Here is a 20,395-nt window from a genome sequence, read left to right on the forward strand (position 1 = left end):
ATGCAGGATACTGAGAAATTAATTCATGCAATTCTAGTAGGATTGACCACTGCAATGCAGTGTTTTCTGTTTCTTCTAATTGTTTTTATAGAACTTTCAATTAATTCAAAATACTGCTGCAAGAATTATTACAAGAAGAAGAAAATACAAACACATAACAGTTCTTAAGTCCTTATACTGGCTACCAGTTAAATTTATGGCAGATTACAAAATCCTCCTTTTAGTATATAAAGACTTAATTTCAGATAAGCAGGACCTTAACCATTTATCATTACTTACAAACTAGAGTGCACATTAAGATCTCAAGATGTCAGTCTGCTTATGATTCCAAAGATTAATAAAATTACATTGGGAGGTTGTGCATTTAGTTTCAGAGCCCCAAAGATGTTGGAATGGTCTCCATGTTACTTTAAGAGGTGCCCGTTCAGTCTCAGCATTTATATTCATGCTAAAGACTCGCTACTTTAAGGTAATATTCCCTGAGTAGAGCTGCCGTTTAGCTGTGCATACTGCATCTCTGTTGTTAGTCATTAGTACAAAAATATAAATATATTTATAAACTGTTATACTCTCATGTGGTATTTGGTGTCACTGCCCTACTGCCAAGTTGTTTGCCTGCCTATGAAAAAGTCATCTCAGATAAAGGAGCACTGATTCAGCTGTAAAGTGGCCAGTAGAGGGGAGGCTTCTAATTGTCTGAGATCTCCAGGACTCTGTCTGGCTGTCTGACTCCTTTACTACAATCTGGCAGTGGTTCTACAATTAGCAGATGGACAGAACTCATACGGTTGTTTTTTGTTTATTAATTAGTTTCTTATTTTTATGTATTTGAACAAATCTGTATCCTCATATGTTATAGTTCTATATGTAATGGTATACTCTGTTCTTGCACTTTGCCTTGTAGTTTGTGCTGTTGTATTTTGTTTTTGAGGTGGTAATGATAATTAGCCATCCAGCTCTGTGAAAAGGATTACTTGTATTCTAATTTGTATATTATGTTTACTCCATTTTTGACATCCTTTGAATGCCTAGCCTACCTAAAAAGGTGGTCTCTCCCTAAATTGCCTTTCCCAGTATTTCTTCTTTTTTGAAAGTTTTGTCTTGTCTCTTAGGGTGACAAGGCTGGAGGGCCTTCAATAAACAGGGCTTGTTAAAGCCTACACTTTTTACCTTGGAGAAATGGTAGACAATTAGCTAAATAAATAGGGAAAAACATCCCAAACTGTACTTTTACCATTGTTTACTGTTTCATTTAAACATACTGGTAAATATATCTCTGTCCTAAAACTCCTAGCATTTTTTAAACAAAATTTTTGAAAATTTTTTGTGGGTTTTTATTTGTTTAATTTTGTGGTAGATTTTCCATTGTTGTTTGAAGTAAAGCATAGATTTATACGTCTCTTGTTTGATGCCATCACTGTTACTGTTTTTAACATAGACTAGATATTTGGAAGGGGATGAATTACACTCACCGTTGCCTTCACAACAAGTTTTTGGAGTGTATAGTCTTGATTTATTGTTATTTCAGAAATGCTTGTTTAGTGACATTCTACAGTCATCATTAAATCTTCTTGTTTGTGGTATTTTCTCTCCAGGATTACCTACATTCACTTGGAAAAGCTAGAACTGCCCAGGTACAGAGAGATGCCCGAATAGGAGAGGCCAAAGCCAAGAGAGATGCAGTAATCAAGGTCTGTGTATATGTGATATGTACACTGCTCAAATAAATTAAGGTAACACTTAAATAATAATTCATTACATTTATATAGCGCTTTTCTCAGTACTCAAAGTGCTATCCACACAGGTAGGAACCGGGAAGCGAACCCAAAATCTTCCAGTCTCCTTACTGCAAAGCAGCAGCACTACCACTGCGCCATCTGTGAGGATCACCAATCAAATCTTGATATTTGAAATATTCAAGTGAAAAATCTTTACTGAATAATACAGGTGCTGGTCAGAAAATTAGAATATCACGACAAAGTTGATTTATTTCAGTAATTCCATTCAAAAAGTGAAACTTGTATATTAAATTCATTCATTACACACAGACTGATGAATTTCAAATGTTTATTTCTTTTAATGTTGATGATTATAACTGACAACTAATGAAAGTCCCAAATTCAGTATCTCGGAAAATTAGAATTTTTTTTATTTTTTTTGTTCTTTATTTCGCCTTATACAATTTCTTGTATTAGGAATTTGGTAGTTTTCGCATACCCCTTGGGGTCAGAGCGCAGGGTCAGCCATTGTACAGCGCCTCTGGAGCAATTACAGGTTAAGGGCCTTGCTCAAGGGCCCAGCAGAGTAGGATCTCTTTTGGCAGTGACGGGGATTTGAACTGGCAACCTTACCAGCACAGATCCTTAGCCTCAGAGCCACCACTCCGCCCTAATATTGTGAAAAGGTTCAATATTGAAGACACCTGGTGCCACACTCTAATCAGCTAATTAACTCAAAACACAGCAAAAGCTTTTAAATGGTCTCTTAGTCTAGTTCTGTAGGCTACACAATCATGGGGAAGACTGCTGACTTGACAGTTGTCCAAAAGATGACCATTGACACCTTGCACAAGGAGGGCAAGACACAAAAGGTCATTGCTAAAGAGGCTGGCTGTTCACAGAGCTCTGTGTCCAAGCACATTAATAGAGAGGCGAAGGGAAGGACAAGATGTAGTAGAAAAAAGTATACAAGCAATAGGGATAGCCGCACCCTGGAGAGGATTGTGAAACAAAACCCATTCCAAAATGTGGGGTAGATTCACAAACAATGGACTGCAGCTGGAGTCAGTGCTTCAAGAACCACCACGCACAGACGTATGCAAGACGTGGGTTTCAGCTGTCGCATTCCTTGTGTCAAGCCACTCTTGAACAAGAGACAGCATCAGAAGCGTCTCGCCTTTGGACTGCTGCTGAGTGGTCCAAAGTTATGTTCTCTGATGAAAATAAATTTTGCATTTCCTTTGGAAATCAATGTCCCAGAGTCTGGAGGAAGAGAGGAGAGGCACAGAATCCACGTTGCCTGAGGTCCAGTTTAAAGTTTCCACAGTCAATGATGGTTTGGGGTGCCGTGTCATCTGCTGGTGTTGGTCCATTGTGTTTTCTGAGGTCCAAGGTCAACGCAGCCGTCTACCAGGAAGTTTTAGAGCACTTCATGCTTCCTGCTGCTGACGAACTTTATGAAGATGCAGATTTCATTTTCCAACAGGACCTGGCACCTGCGCACAGTGCCAAAGCTACCAGTACCCGGTTTAAGGACCATGGTATCCCTGTTCTTGATTGGCCAGCAAACTCGCCTGACCTTAACACCATAGAAAATCTATGGTGTATTGTGAAGAAGAAGATGCAATACGCCAGACCCAACAATTCAAAAGAGCTGAAGGCCACTATCAGAGCAACATGGGCTCTCATAACACCTGAGCAGTGCCACAGACTGATCAACTCCATGCCACGCCGCATTGCTGCAGTAATCCATGCCAAAGGAGCCCCAACTAAATATTGAGTGCTGTACATGTTCATACTTTTCATGTTCATACCTTTCAGTTGGCCAACATTTCTAAAAATCCTTTTTTTGCATTGGTCTTAATTGATATTCTAATTTTCCGAGATACTGAATTTGGGACTTTCATTAGTTGTCAGTTATAATCATCAACATTAAAAGAAATAAACATTTGAAATTCATCAGTCTGTGTGTAATGAATGAATCTAATATACAAGTTTCACTTTTTGAATGGAATTACTGAAATAAATCAACTTTGTCATGATATTCTAATTTTATGACCAGCACCTGTATGTGTAATTCATTGAGAACAAAATGATGCAACAGCGGTCAATGGAAACCAAAATCATCAACCCGTTAAGGGCTGGATTTAACATAACACTGAAAATCAAAGTCAGAAAATGAAGTCACAGGTTGCTCCAACTCATGGCAACTTGTAATGTGACTAAGTAGTGTATGTGCCTCCCATTTGTTTGTATGCACTGCCAACAACATCTGGACATGCTTCTGATGAGATGATAGATGGTGTCATGGAGGATCTCCTCCTAGACCTGGATCAGGGTATCGGTGAGCTCATGAACAGTCTGTTGCAGTACTTGGTAGCACCAGTGGTGGAGTTGCCAAATGTAGTATTCTCTGGCGAATGCCAGTTGAGCTGCATGGTGAAGGGTTCTGAACAGATGTCCCATTTGAGAATGTTGGGCCTTCATGCCACCCTCATGGAGTCATTTTTTGGTAGTTTTGTCAGAAACATGGACACCAGTAGCCAGCTGTGAGGTCATTTTGTAGGGTTATGGGAGTACTCCTCCTGTTCCTCCTTGCCCAAAGGAGCAGATACCAGTCCTGCTGCTGGGTTGCTTTCTTTTTACGGCCCTCCTATTGTTACGCCTGGTATATCCTCCATGCTCTTGAGACTGCACTAGGAGACACAGCAAACCTTGAGATGGTGCATATGAATGTGCCATCTTGGAGTAGCTGAATTACCTGTGTAACCTGAATCCGTTGCAGGTACCGCCTCATGCTACCAGTAGTGACAAGGACACTAGCAAAAAAGCAAAACTACAGAAGAATCTATTAGGAAGGATAAGGAGAGAGCAGCTGTCTGTGGCCACTACTTGCAAAACTATCCCATTTTTTGGGTGTTTTCTTGCTGTTGCCTCTCCACTACGCCTGCTGTCTCTTTCATTTGCACCAAACCAGGTGAAGTTGATTCACCATCGCTTATGCTTCCTAACTGGACAAATTGATATTCCTGAACCTTAACTAAGTTGGTATTAGACTGCAATGATTAAGTTAGGTCAGGTTGGGGAGCATGCCCTGGTACAACGTGTTGTAGCACCCACCACATGACGAAACAGCTTGGGATCCTGGTTGGCAAATTTTCAGCTAGTCCCATCCTCTGGAAATGACCATCTATCAGCCGCAGCCAGGTGTTATGTGGTCATCCTCTTGGCCTGATTCAGCCCCTCAGGTTCTCAACAATGAGGATCCTGCAAGCTGGATCATCCTCTGGGAATTGCGCCACATGGCCATAGTGCCATAACTGACACTCCCTTATAATTCAGGTAATGTGCCTTGTTCAAGATTCCATGAGCAACAGCTCCTTTGTCACTCACAAAGTCAAATCACCAGTACCCAAGGATTCTGTGAAGAGACACAGTACCGAAGGAGTCCAGTCTTCTTCTCAGGTCACTGGATAGTGTCCATGTCCCTCAACCATATAGCAAAATATGACGCACCAGGACTCTAAAGACTTGGACCTTCGTCCTTTTGCAAAGATATTGGGAGCACCACACACCCCTTCCAGTGACCTCCATGACCCCCCCCATGCTCTCCCAATCTGACTACTGACTTCATAGGAAGAGTCACCAGAGACACGAGTATTGCTGCCAAGGTAAGTAAACCTCTTGACAAGGTCGACACGCTCTCCGCAGACAGACACACTACTGATGGCTGTTCCCAAGAGGTCACTAAAGGCCTGGATCTTGATTTTAAGCCAGAACACTTACAAGCCCAAACACTCAGACTCCTTACTCAGTCTCTCATGAGCCATTGTCAGAGCCTCCATTTGACTCTGCGAACATCAAAGCATTGTTGGCAAAGTCAAGACTGGAGAATCTCTCTTCACCAACAGATGCCCCACAGCCGCTGGACCCCACGACCCTGCTCAACACCTAGTCTGTGCAAACATTGAACAGAGTAGAAGCAAGAACACCCTCCTTTCGAACCTCAGAATCAACTGGGGAAAACGCAGAGGTTTTGCCTGCAGTCTACACAGCACTCACAGTACCAATGTACAGGACAGCCATGATATCCAGCAACTTTGAGGGGATTCCATGAAATCTTAGGTTGGCCCATAGAGCAGCTTGATCAACTGAGTTGAACGCCTTACGAAAATTGACAAAAGCTGCAAAGAAACTCCAATATTTACGTTTGTGCTCCATGAGAACTCTCAATGCCAGGATGCAGTCGATGGCAGACTTGTTAGGCATAAAACCAGCCTGCTCCAGTCGCTGGTAGGTGAGCAGGTTATCACGGGTCCTATTGGATGAATCTAGCAAGGACCTTACTCTGCACAGAGAGCGGTGTTATCCCCCTGTAGTTGCTGCAATCCAGGCGATCACCCTTTCCAGATAGGGATGACAAGTCCCATTTTCCAGTCAATTGCAAAGATAGTTGCAATGCAAGGAGGACAACCTTACCACCAGCCTGGACAAGTTCACCCCAGATACCACAGATCTCTGCAGCCCTCCCTACCCTTAGCTGGTTCACCACCTGTGCAATCTCTGTGAGAACGGGTTGTTCACGGCTAATTGGAGGATCAGCCTCTAGAACCGTGGACCCAGAGATATCCAACATCTTAGCCGGATGATCAGCTTTAAACAGGTGCTCAAAGTAGCCAGCCCAGCAGGTCACAACTGCAGTGTCATCCGTAAGGACTGTTCCATCACCTGCCCTGACTGTGACACGGATGTGCGTAATGCTTCAGTTCCTGTGTAAGCAGGACGTGGGTCACAAAACCATAGGTGGTGTGTCACTTGCTCACAGATTCCTCTAACAAACGCCACCTTATCTGCCCTTGACCTGGCAGCCATCCATCTCTGTTCCTAATACAGACCAGAGTTGCCATCAAGCTGTTTTCTGCGACTCCTCTCGATGATGTCCAGGGTGCCTGTTAGATGGAACACCTACTTCTGGGATCACCGGTAACACCAACACAACCCTCAGCATCCTTCAGGGTCTTGTCACAGGTCTCCCACATCACATTAGGATCAGCCGTCACACCCAAGTCGACAACTTCCTCACACAAACTGCCTACAAATGATTTTATATGATTAAGTGTTGCCTTAATTTTGTTGAGCAGTTTATTTTTACCGTCTTAAGTGATGCATGGATAAGAACACTTTGTACCTAGAACTGCTATTTGCTATTTCTTATGACTTATCTGCTGAAATTTGTGCATATTTTAATTTTGTATGTGGTTCTTTATTCTTTGCTTTTTGTTTAAATTCAAACTGTAGCAAGCTTTCTTTAATTACTGATGACACCAGGTGATTGTAAACCTCTAACTGCTTAAGTGAACTGTTTTTCCAGGTTTTTGCAAATCATTTATGTGAAGTAATTAACCAAAACCAACATACTTTTTTCCCCCAAAGAACTTCTTCCTTTTTATTAGTGGAAACATGGGATCAGTTGAGATCCCATCTTAAGAGAATGTGTCTGACATAGCTGAGTGATATTTGGCAGATCTTGCTCTTATCAACTGATTGTTTGAGTCCTCCTTTCAGATGATGCAGCATATTAAGGAGGTACTGTTTGTGTTCTTCCAAAGATTGCCAAAACACTTTAAGGCTCTCTATTAAATATACAGTATATGTTCCCAAACCATTCTTTCCATAACTGTTTGATACGATACTGGTATTCCCAATATATGCTTAGAGGCATCATTTCAAACTGGAAGAACCCAACTGGGCAGATAAAAGTTGTCTTTTCCTTATTTTCTGAAAAAGGGATCTGATTGTATCCTCTTTTGAGATCTAACACACGAAAACTCTTGCTTCCACTATGGGTAACAAGAGCATCTTCAATTCTGTGGTTAGTGTAGTGATATGGAAATATTCACCGATTTAGGGTTCTGTAGGGCTTAGTATCTGTCTGTTCTTTTTACACATCTCTACTATGGGTGAGGAATAAAGGCTCCTGGACTCGGTAATAATGCTAACATCCTTCAGCTTTCCCAATTGCTGTCTTACATCTACAGTTTCAGCTGGGGCATGCCACAGAGATCTCTCCCTAAAAGGTTTATCCTCAATCAGGCTAATTTTGTGTTGGGTACTCATAACACAGTCCATTTCAAATTAATGACAGGAGAAAATAACTTTCTGTTCCAGAAGCTTTTGAGCTAGTCTTTTCTTCCAGTCTTTGGGCACAGAGGATTCTCTAAAACTGAAGGAGTCCGGTCATCTGATTCGAAGAATTCATCTTACCAAGGGAAAGGAATATTAGGTACAACCTATACTGGGAAGATGTGAGCAGTTGACATACCCCACTTTAGCGTGACAGCCAGTCTGGACATTTTTCATACAGTCGGTGATTCTTCTTGAGGGTGAAACTTCAGTTCTTTGCTCTTCTAGCCTTACTAGTAGTGCCTTTTGAAATTCTTGCTTTTCAGGATAATCTTCTAACTGTGCTTTAATAGGGGGCTTTCCTAGATGTTTCATGATCCCCATAAATCCTGCCATTTTACCAGAGGAGAGTATTATGGGCTTGATATGTGAAAATCACATAGTACCTCGACTTGAATCATTTGTCTGATCAGTTGTTATCCTCATAATCTTTTCATATGCATCTTTCATGAATGAATGAACCACTGAAGTGTTAATGAAATCTTTCCCAACCTTTTGCTCACATGCTTCAACCATCTTTTTTTTTTTTTACCATGGGAGTATTTGTTCCTGCTATAATGGACACTTCACTTTTCATGACTGGATCCAGACACACTAATATTAGTGATTCAGTGGTCTCAGTAATTCCAGTTAAAGATCCTGAAAACTCAAGATTTTGTTCACCTGATCGCCCAGTTTTTCGCAACACCTGCAAGGAAAATCCTATGTTCTTATCAGCGCAGTGTTTGCTTGCAGATAACGACCTTTGTTTTGCAAATGTGTCAGTTAGCAATGCTGAACCTGTACTTGCCCATCCCCCATTCTGCCAACATAATGCCTTTTCTGACACAGTAACCCTCTCCATTGCAGCCAGAATTCTGTCACATACAGCTCAAGTCTGTGTTGAAGATTTTATATAGCAAAGAGTTGTAAGGAATTATATAGGTAATGATATATCGTTATTTGAAATACAGTATGTACATTTCATCTGGGTTCCGTGTCTGCAACGATCTGTGTAAATGACTTTTACTCAAACAGACAGATACACTATTACTCTGATCAAATTTATCTATCATATCAAATATAACTGCTTGAATTTGAAGCTCATTTTTGAAAACAATATTTAATAAAATAATACATTTAGCAACTTTACCATATGGACTTCACAGTCTGAACCCTTTCACAGCAATGTCATTTGAACATTTTTTTTTTTTTTTTTTATTCCGTTATTATTCCTGAGTAAAATCACACTTGCTTCATTACACTTTGTGTGAAAGTGTTTATTTTATATTCCAGGGCATGCTTTCTGTAGGAAGTGACGATGAAGTTCCTTCACAGGGCGAGCCAAGAACACTCGTCTTTTCTCAGAGAACCCCATGCATGCCTTGTACAGCACGTGTGTGTTCACTGCCGCTAGGTCAAGTGACATTGTTGTGAAGGTGTAGATGTAGAGATTATGGATTTGCATCCCGGGTCATCCCAGCACCTAGAGCTTGAGTAATTCAGTTTTCTTATTTTATAATTATTGTTATATAATAAAAACACATTTCATTGTTTAATACTAATGAGACTAATGTGTTTAGAAAAAAAGAAGCATAGGGCATGATAGAAAACATTCCATGTCTTGGTACAGCGCAGCATAGGTATACTTTTGAAAAGTATTTCCAGCAACCACTTGAATGACATCAAATCTGTCTGTGTCTTTCTTGCTGTCTCGCACATAAACACACTAGTCTTAATTTTTATACAGTCTGAAACTAGAACTTTACACAATGTGTAGAAATAATTTTGGGTTGGGAGTTGTAACATAGTAACACCCTCAGGTGCTCCACCAGAACACATCAACCGGCATTCATTGGGATTATTTTCTGTCCTGCCCCATGTGTTTTTGGATGCATTAGTGTCATATAAGTATTGAACAAGAAGCAGACTCCAATCAAATGTATTTTTATTATATAATAACAATCATTATAAAAAAAATGCTCAAATCACTCCATGCTGGGATGACCTGGGATATCTTTAGGCAACTGCATTACCTTTGAGCCACTAGCATTGATATCAAAAGTAAAGGCACAAGCTGAACCCCTTCACAGCAATGTTATTTGACTTGGCAGCGGTGAACACATGTACTGTACAAAGTATGCACAGGGTCCACGGACAAAAGACAAGTGTTCTTGGCTTGTATTGCAGAGGCACTTTGTCGTCACTTCTTATAAGAAGCATGTCCTGGAATATACAATTAACACTTTCACACACGGTATAATGATGTGTGCTTTTATTTAAGAATAAAAACTGAATTAAAAAGAAATCGTTCAAATGACATTGCTGTGAAAGGGTTCAGACTGTGGAGTCCATATGGGAAAGGCACTATATGAATGTATTTTATTAAATATTGTTTTCAATTATGTGTTTCAAGTTCAAGCAGTTATATTTGATATGGTAAATACATTTTATTTGAGTAATGGTCAGTTTTTGTTTGAGTAAAAGTCTTTTACACAGATTGCAGACGTGGAACACAGATGAAGTGTCTGTACTGTATTTCATCACCTATATAATTCCTTACAACTCTTTGCTATATAAAATCTTCAAGGCAGACTTGAGCTGTAACTGAGAGAATTCTGGCTGCGATGAGGAGGGTTACTATGTCGGTTAACACTAGAATTACCAGAGCCTACGAAAAAACTCATAGATCCGTCCCACCTTAAATCGCTTCACACTTCTCCATCAGCGTCTTCTGTCCTGTAAATGTATGGATAAGCAGCAAGCAGCCTGCTATCACATCCCCCACCCCGCAGTTTTCCCAGCTCAAGTCTGTTTACCTGCGTGTCAGTTGCTTAGAGTTGTATAGAGTGAGAAGTCAAGCAAAATGACACCTTTTATAAATACTATATCGTTATTTGGAACACTTGCATCTCATGTGTGTTCCGTGTCTACAGCGACCTACGTAAACACATCGTTAAAACGAACGTTTTTCATGTTTTAGTAATAATTGACAAAATGTAGACATGAAATGTATAATGTGTGAAGCCTGAATTCCAAATATCAAAGAAGCACTTTCACAAAAGGTACAAATACAACAGAACAAGTGCGTTTTTATTCAAAAATATAACTGTAGAACAAGAACCCGCGTTAGGGTGCAACATTGACACGCATTTGCTAGACTGCTTCGGTGGCGCAACGGTATCATGTGTTGACTGGTAATCAAAACTTCACGGGTTCGATCCTGGACGAGCCCGTTATGATTCCAGTCTGTAACAGCCGGTATAATTTATGATACTTATAAAGGTTAGCTTTGTTGTTTTTTTTTTTTTTTTTTTATATTCAGTTTTATTCTCTCCGCCGCGTTCACGATCCCAACCAAACCCCGCATACATTGCTGTTTTCACATAGACTCACTATAACAAAGGTTAACTCGGATCATGACAATGGTTCTACATCGGAGCAAGAATGCACTTTTGCCATCACTGTACTTTATATATGTACATGGGAAGCTCTGCACTCTACTTATGACTTTACGCTGTAGGAAGTAGTAAATAAATAAATAAAGGTAAATAACATTCGATCTGGCTCTTGCATACAAAGTACAGCAGTGGCAGCTTCCACCTGCAGCTATAGACTCTTCAGTATGCAAGCGACTCTTATGGGGAACAGCCTGGGCACAGACAGACAGACATCGTTTTGTCACCCAACACACGTTTATTTACACTATTTACAAAGTTATTGTGCCACACAACCCACAGACTCCCCCAAAGTCCAGGCCAATACCACAACGCATTTCCTTCAGACCGCCTCCTTCTCTCTCCTTCCAGACCTCGTCCTCTTCCAACCGACTCCAGCCTTGAATGAAGGGAGGCGGCCCCTTTTATCCCTACCTGGATGTGCTCCAGGTGTGCACTGGCAATCTTCCACCCGACACGCCCCAGTGTGGCGGAAGTGCCGGCTGTCTCCCCGGAAGCACTCCAGGTGTTCCCTCTCTTCTTCCCCCCCCTAAACTTCCTGGTGTGGCGGAAGTGCTGGGGTCCAGGGTCCATCAGGCATGGGGACGCCCCCTGGCGGTGACCACGGGCCCCTACAGGGTTGAGCTTCTAAGCCCTGTACCCGTGGCCCCCAAAGCAACCAGGGCGGTCGCCCCCTCGTGGTCTGGAGGAGGCACAAGCCCTCCTCCGGTCCTCCTGGGCATCCCGGCCGGGCATGAGCCCCATCCGGGTGCCACACTCTACATGCTAGTGTTTAGATCTGGACGGTGTATGTGCCCCAAAAAAAAGTCTAACTGCATTCTCGTGCCATTGCTTGCGTACTAAAGTGTCAGCAGGCACTTTTCGTGGCATTAGACGTATTTTTTGAGCATGCCCTCTGCACTCTACTTGTGACTTTGTGCTATAGGAAGTAAGTAAATAACTCAAGGTAAATAACATTCGATCTGGCTCTTATGTAAGTAACATATAAATATTAATGTTTTGGGCACATGAACCGTCCTTACATACATCATCCTTTGTATGTAAAAGCCAGATCAAATGTTATTTACCTATTTACCTTTATTTACTTACTTCCTACAGCGTAAAGTCACAAGTAGAGTGCAGAGCTTCCCATGTACATATACAAAGTACAGCGATGGCAAAAGTGCATTCTTGTCATGATCTGAGTTGACCTCTGTTATAGCGCGTCTATGTGAAAACAGCAGTGTATGCGGGGTTTGGTTGGGAAAAAAACCAAAGCTAACCTTTACAATTATCATAAATTACACTGGCTGTTACAGACTGGAATCAAACGTATGTTTTTATTCTAAAATAGTAAGAATAACAGTAGCTCACTTCTCAAAATGGACTCGTCCAGGATCGAACCCGTGAAGTTTTGATTACCAGTCAACAGTTGATACCATTGTGTCACCGAAGCAGCCGTTGCAAATGCATGTCAATGTTGCACCCTAACGCGGGTTCTTTTTCTGCAGTTATATTTTTGAATAAAATCGCACTTGTTCTGTTGTATTTGTACCTTTTGTGAAAGTGTTTCTTTGATATTTGCAATTCAGGCTTCACACATTATACATTTCATGTCTACCTTTTGTCAATTATTACTAAAACATGAAAGACGTTCTGTTTTAATGATGTGTTTACATAGATCATTGTAGACACGGAACACACATGAAATGCAAATATTCCAAATAACGATATAGTATTTATAAAAGGTGTCATTTTGCTTGACTTCTCACTCTATACAACTCTAATCAACTGACACGCAGGTAAACGGACTTGAGCTGAGAAAACTGTGCGGGGTGGGGAATGTGATAGCAGGCTGTTTGCTGCTTATCCACACATTTACAGGACAAAAAACGCTGACGGAGAAGTGTGAAGCGATTTAAGGTGGGACGGATCTGCTAGTTTTTTCGTAGGCTCTGGTAATTCTAGTGTTAAGGCATTATGCTGGCTGAATAGGGGATGGGCAAGTGCAGGTTCAGTGTTGCTAATTTAGACATTTGCAAAATAAAGGCAGTGATAACTGGACAATTGCTGTGCTGATAAGGACCTATGATTTTTCACGTGTGTGTTTGTGGAAAGTAGGTTTTTCAGTAAGAGCAAAAAATTAGGTAGGTTTTGGGAATTGTAGTGTTTAAAGACAAGCAGCAATCATACTGTTGAGAACATAGACCCCAAATCTCCCAGGTTTTCAGTCTTAATCAAAGGTAGAAGCTTATGGTGGTACTCATAAAAGGATCAATTGATAAAAAGATCAGCAGAGTAATTTGAGAAACTTGCAAGTAATGTTTTACCATAAATGCCCTCTATCTGTATAGAAAGATAGAGATGGGTCCAGCTGACCCTGATGGGAGCCCAGCTTTAATTTCTTTTAGTTCATTGCACTGGGTGGAACATGTCTTTTCAGGATCTTCAGTCTCTGCTGAGCCCCTATCAAACTACATGTGCAATGCCACTCATTTTTCAGGAAAAGATCCCAGTCGTCCCACGGGTCAAAGACTCTGAGACTAAGGTCATAAAGCTTATGAAGTTGCGTAAAGTGCGACAGGAGCTTCCACCTGCAGCTAAACTCATTTGCGTACTGAAGTAGTATTGGACATGCACTTTGTCAGCATGCCCTTGTCGATCAAACTGTTTTCTTCTAGGGAGCGCTAGCTCCCTGGTTGGAATAAGTTCTTTTGCAATTGCAGTGTCTTAAGTAACCCGAAACTATATAGATATAATATTAAAAGGCGATACCTCTCCCATAGTGATACGCGGTAAGAAATCACATAAGAGAAAATAACTTTAACTCTTTTAGGGCAATTTTTTTTTTGTTTCTTTTCTCCCAGGGCTGAATAATTTTCCAAAAACTAACTTTTTTTAAAAAAGAGCACAAAGCAATGGTTTAACATATCAAATCAACAAAAAATATTTACTTTTGACAAATGTTACTGTCTTGCATGTTGTATGAGCCTGCATACTATATGATTTCACCTACATATCACATGCATGTTACACAGCAAAGTATTATATCGCTCAAAGCAGCCAATTGCATGCATTGCCACATTACACTACTTACAATATGTGTTGCACTGGTGCTTCCTTTTCAATTGTCTGTTGCTGCACTTTCTCACATTTATTGTTAGTGTGTACTGTAGAGAGACAAGTCACCCATTTGACATCATGCCATTCCACTGCCACCATGCCGCCTGCATGAAAACCATATTGTCACCTCTTTTCTTATCTTCAGCCTGTCTTGCTTCAACTGTGAAGGCATGTGTCTCCTGTTCACCCTCACTGTGCCACAAGCTCCAATTACCCTGCTCTGTAGCTCCATGAACAATTCTGGTGATGTATAAAAATTGTCCATGTACATACATGACCCAAATGTTCATAGCCCTGAAGCAGCTCTAGCACAAGCTGACTTGTCAAGGGACAATTCTCTCTTTGAAAGAAATACTTTCCTGTATATGTAAATACTTTCAGGCAGAAACCAGTGTTTGCTTCTGCCAGTACAAAATCCTTTATGCCATACTTTGTGGGCTTGTCTGGCATATATTGGCGGAAAAAAAAAGGCGTCCCTTGTATTTTATCATAGATTCATGCACAGACAAATCATGGCCAGGCTGATAAAATTGTTTATATGTTGGTTCCACAATGTCAAGCAGGGGCTGAACTTTATACATGGAGTTATAGCCTGGCTCACCCCTTGGGATTTGCTTCTGGTTATCACAGAAGTGAATAAAACTTTGCAGCAGCACGTACCTATCACTCGGCAGTACCTGTCCAAAGCCACCAGGAGACAAAGCACATTTGGACCAATGCTCCCTGAAGTTATATCACTAGTCTAGTCCCATCTCTTTTTATAATGCCACAAAGACCTTCATCTCGTTTGTTGTGGGTTTCCACTTTGAAAACAACAATGCAGTGCAAGCGCAGCCCATGACTCAAAAAATTGCTCTGCATACCTGTTTGTCTCGTCTGACAGTAGATGAAAAGCAGCATCAGCAGAGAACAGCCAGAAGTAGTCTAGCGGCTGGTAATCTGTCGTGTCCAACAGCAAGCCATGCTGTCTTGTGAAGTCAATGGATCAATGTCTGGATATTCCTCCCACGGAAACCTTGCCGTAGGTGCATCAGCTGCGCGAATGCGCTTAGCTGGCAGCCAATCAGCTGGGGCGGCATCGGCTGGTGTCCGATCAGCTGATGCCAGTTCCTCACTCTCTTGCTCGATCTCCTGATGACTCTCAACAAAATCAGTTTCTGAAAAATCAGTCTGACTCAGCGATAATGTGCAAAACATTGTCTGCTGAGTATTTTGTTTTCTGCACTCGCTTCGCTTCCTTGTGAGATGTCGATGCCATCTTGCCTTCGTTTACATTTGTTTAGATTTCGTAACTCAATGCACATGCAAGGATTAGATGCAGAGTCAATGAGTCTGACATTCCTCCAAGCAGAGGGGGAATGCCTGTGATGTAACAGTGAGTTTTGTCATAATTAACAGCTGTTTGTCACCCTCTACCCCTGTATGTCGACTTTTGTCAACATGCCCCTTCAACCCCTCCTGTCAACAAAAGTCCACATCCGCCCTGAAAGAGTTAATGACGATTTATGCGTCATTACAGACACATGAAGCCAAATGGCAAGACAATTACTGAAGTGGGAGTTCGATGTATACAGTCTGCCATTTTCATTGCTGCGCTGGAAGGGTTTTCATGACCGGATGACGATATCTCCCATCTGTCCGTCGGCTTTGAGGTGTTTGGCTGCTGTCCAAGTCTTTTATACTGTTTTCTCCACGTGCAGGCCCATACTTAGGTAAATCATGCCATTCCAAACAAGACAAAGAGAGGCATGTTGACTCTTAACACACAGAAATAATGCATGTTGCCCATTTGTCTCTGTCTGTCTTGTCCTATGCTTGGCCTAGCAGTTCTAAATGCTGAGCCCCTTTGTACTAAATCTGGCTAAGCTGTGCATGTAGAAAGAAAAGAAAAGCAGATTTAAAATATTCGCATAGTGACATTAAACTTATTCTGATTACACAAACACACATTTGATGTGGCTGTTATATAAGTAACATATAAATGCTTTTCATATAAAGACCCTCTCAAAACATAATCACAAATAGAACTTTGCATGATACCTTGCCGAGCTCAGCATGCCTCGTTGAAGGACTTGAGTGTGGCAGATTGACTGGCATGGGAGTACACCTGACCTCTTGCTGCATCCAAACAGTGCCATCTTTCACCTTTGCACCTGGCACAGCTATGTTGTACTTAGTTGTGAGTGAACGTTTCCTGTGGGGAGGGCTTCTGTTCTTTCTCCGAAGTACAACCCTCATCCTCATCTGAGTTCACCTCTGTTATAGTCAAATCAAATTGGGGAGCATACACTGGTACAGTTTGTTGCCATACCCACTACACAACGAAACAACTCCCAATTGGCCCCAGGCAGATACACGGTCCAGTCCCACTCTCTGGAAATTACCCTATATCTGCCACAGCCAGGTGTTACGTGGCTGACCCCTTGGCCTGGTCCAGCCACTCGGGTCCCCAACAATGAGGATCTTACAAGCTGGATCACCCTCGGGGAAACGCGCCACATGGCCATAGTGCTGTAACTGACGCTCCCTCACAATGCAGGTAATGTGCGTCATTTGGGACTCCATGAGCAACCGCTCATTCAACACAAAGTCAAACCAACGGTACCCAATGATTTTCTGGAGAGAGACAGTACTAAAGGAGTCCAGTCTTCGTCTCAGGTCACTGGATAGCGTCCTTGTCTCACAACCATATAGCAAGACAGGAAGCACCAGGACTCTAAAGACTTGAACCTTCGTCCTTTTGCATAGATATTGGGAGTGCCACACACCCCTTTCCAGCGACCTCATGACCCCCCCCCCCATGCTCTCCCAATCTGTCTACTGACTTCATAGGAAGAGTCACCAGAGACATGAATGTCGCTGCCAAGGTAAATAAACCTCTCGACAAGGTCGACACTCTCTCCGCAGACAACACACACTGCTGATGGCTGTGCCCAAGAGGTCATTAAAGGCCTGGTCTCTCGAGTGCCCCGATCAGAGCCTCCATTGACACTGTGAAGATCGCAGCATCGTCAGCAAAGTCAAGATCCGTGAATCTTTCTTCAGCAATAGATGCCCCACGTCCACTGGACCCCACGACTTTCCCCAACACCCAGTCCATACAAGCATGGAACAGAGTAGGAGCAGGAACACACTCCTGACGAACCCCAGGATCAACTGGGAAAAACGCAGAGGTTCTGCCTCCACTCTGCACAGCACTCACAGTACCAGTGTATAGGCCAGCCATGATATCCAGCACCTCGAGGGGATCCCGCGAACCCTCAGGATGTCTCGCAGGACAGCTCGATCAACTGAGTCGAACGCTTTACGAAAATCGACAAAGGCTGCAAAGAAACTCTGCCGATATTCGCGTTTGCGCTCCATGAGAACCCTCAGTGCCAGGATGCAGTCAATGGTAGACTTTTTAGGCATAAAACCAGACTGCTCCGGTCGCTGGTAGGTGAGCAAGTGAACACAGATCCTATTGAGGACGATCCTAGTAAGGACCTTACCCAGCACCGAGAGCAGTGTTCTCCCCCTATAGTTGCCGCAATCCAGACGATCACCCTTCCCTTTCCAGATAGGGACGATAAGTTAGGGGTGGGCGGTATGACCAAAATTCTATATCACGGTATTTTTCTAAATTATCCCAGTTTCACGGTATTCAACTGTATTTTTTTCCCATGCATGAGTGGATGTTAACCACATTTTCCACTGCAATTACTGCAGTAGACTGGCTAAGAATAACCTATTCCACTGTCATGAGCATTGTACAAATGTGCACACAAGTATTAATACAGGTTTGCATGGCCCCATAAAGTGATAGTTTTCAAGGGAGTGGCTCTAATGAAGAGAAGGAATCACATTGCATGACGCATGCAGTCAAAATATAGAGCCTTTTTATTGAACAAATTTTGCAAAAACTTAAACTATAATTTTGACAACATATTCTCAACCATCCTTAGAGGCATTTAGACTTAGTAAAATATCTAGAGGTGCTTGTCAAAAGTTGTATTGCACTGAACATATCTTAGAAAAGGAATAAATAGTAAATATTTCTTGTAAACCAACTACACTTTCTGTTAATGTTAACCATCTCTGTCCACTGACATGTTAAAGTGACTTTTTAAATAACTTTACCATCATTAAACTGCATAATATTTAAACTAATAAATAATAACAATAAAATAAATAAAAGTGCAACTTCCAGTAATAATACTATTACTTAAAGACTTCAAGCCCAGGTGCATTACACAGTATTCACCAAATTAAAATAAAATAAAACAAGTGCAACTTGGTGATGACATCTTTACCAACTGAACCATCATTTAGGCAAACTGCATTAATATGGACCTTGCTTCAAGCTAAGCTATATGCATAAATAATAAAACTGCACCTTGCATTTATGATGCTATTTGTGGTATAGCCCTATGGAATCGTATTAGGGCCACGGTGAAGAAGAAAAAATACGGACACAGGGAAGAAAAAAATAAACTATATGTCGAGAATAAAGTCGACATGTTGACTTTATTCTTGACATTTCCACTTTAATTTTGACGCTTATGTCGAGATTAAAGTCGATATTTCCACTTTGTTCTCGCCGTTTATGTCGATATTAAAGTGAACATTTCCACTTTATTCTCATGGTTTATTTTATAATTAAAGTAGAATGTCGTAAACCAAACTTCATCCCAAAATCAATGTTTAATTTAGTAGATTTTCTCAAACCTCGTCATAAGTTAATGTAGCACATTAAATGCTTTGTGTTAAGTGTTCCCCGACCCAGTTGTTGATCACTATGCTTCTTAAACTGACTTCCTCCGCACTAAGAGGAGGCGCCGGCAGAGATCACCGCATAGCATACATTCACTTCATGATATTCCTGCTCTCTGAAAATTTAAAATGCTAAGATAAATACTTCATATCATTTTCATGATGAAGGGTCAAGATTAGCGATATGTTCCCATGTATCTAACCCACTGCTAACATCTTAACATCCTTCACAACATTACATTATAAATGCGTATGTAAAAGTCGCACCTAATCGTCTCTTCTTTATTAAATCGAATCAAGCTAAACTTAGAATGGAACATATGCAAGGTCTCATTAATCACATTCATAATTTAAATATCAATAGTTCAAGCAAATTCAAAATAGGTAAAACAGTAATATTATCATCATATCAAGGTAGTCCAAGAGCATTGCAACAGTTATATCATGAGGCAATGGCAATATCCAGAACTATCGTTCTTTATTACAATGACGTGCAATCCACAATGGCCAGATATCCGCAGCTTCTTGAGAACAATGCCACTGGCTACATTGGCTCTGGATATTCGCACTTTCGTAAGTAGATTGTTTTATCAGAAAGTCTTGGGTTTTTATTGAATGAACTCGAAACGGTGTTTGGGCAAAAATGAGATCTTGATATGCCATTCGTAATAAAACATTTACAGTTTCCCATCAGAATAGCTTTTGCAATGACAATTAACAAATCATAAGGACAAACATTTGAAAAAGTCGATTTATTTATAAGAGACAGAAACGATATTCACTCACGGCCAGTTATATGTTGCATTATCACGCTGTAAGACCAAACAAGGAATCAAACTTCAATGCGATCTTGAAGAAATGTTCATTCCAAATATTGTTTTTTTATGAAGTTTTAAAACAAAAAGTGACATAATGCATATGTAACAATTCCCATGAAAAAAATAAAACACTTTACATTGTATTTCCACAGGACCAAACCTGGGGGTTGGCGAGTGAAGCGCGCAGGGGGCGGAGCCCCATAGAGTGTGTGTATGTGTGTGTGTGTGTGTGTGTGTATATATATATATATATATCTATATATATATATCTTTAGGATAGATAGATTAGAAATAGCTTGCTTTCTCTCTCTAGTCCCAACCCCAATCCCCCCCCCCCCCCACGCCCCAATTTGTCTCCCCAAGTGAGGCTAGACCATATTTCAAG

General features: G+C 41.3%; 1 protein-coding gene across 1 annotated transcript in view; it reads left to right on the plus strand.

The window, feature by feature from the left end:
* The window catches only part of LOC114656464 (flotillin-1), a 168,715-nt gene that overhangs the window by 76,925 nt on the left and 71,395 nt on the right, over positions 1-20,395 (plus strand). The window contains exon 7 of the mRNA XM_028808129.2: positions 1,596-1,691. Coding sequence (XP_028663962.1) covers positions 1,596-1,691 — 96 coding nt within the window. The remainder of the gene's footprint in view (positions 1-1,595; positions 1,692-20,395) is intronic.

Source organism: Erpetoichthys calabaricus, chromosome 1, assembly GCF_900747795.2.
Source record: "Erpetoichthys calabaricus chromosome 1, fErpCal1.3, whole genome shotgun sequence".
Lineage (NCBI taxonomy): Eukaryota > Metazoa > Chordata > Cladistia > Polypteriformes > Polypteridae > Erpetoichthys > Erpetoichthys calabaricus.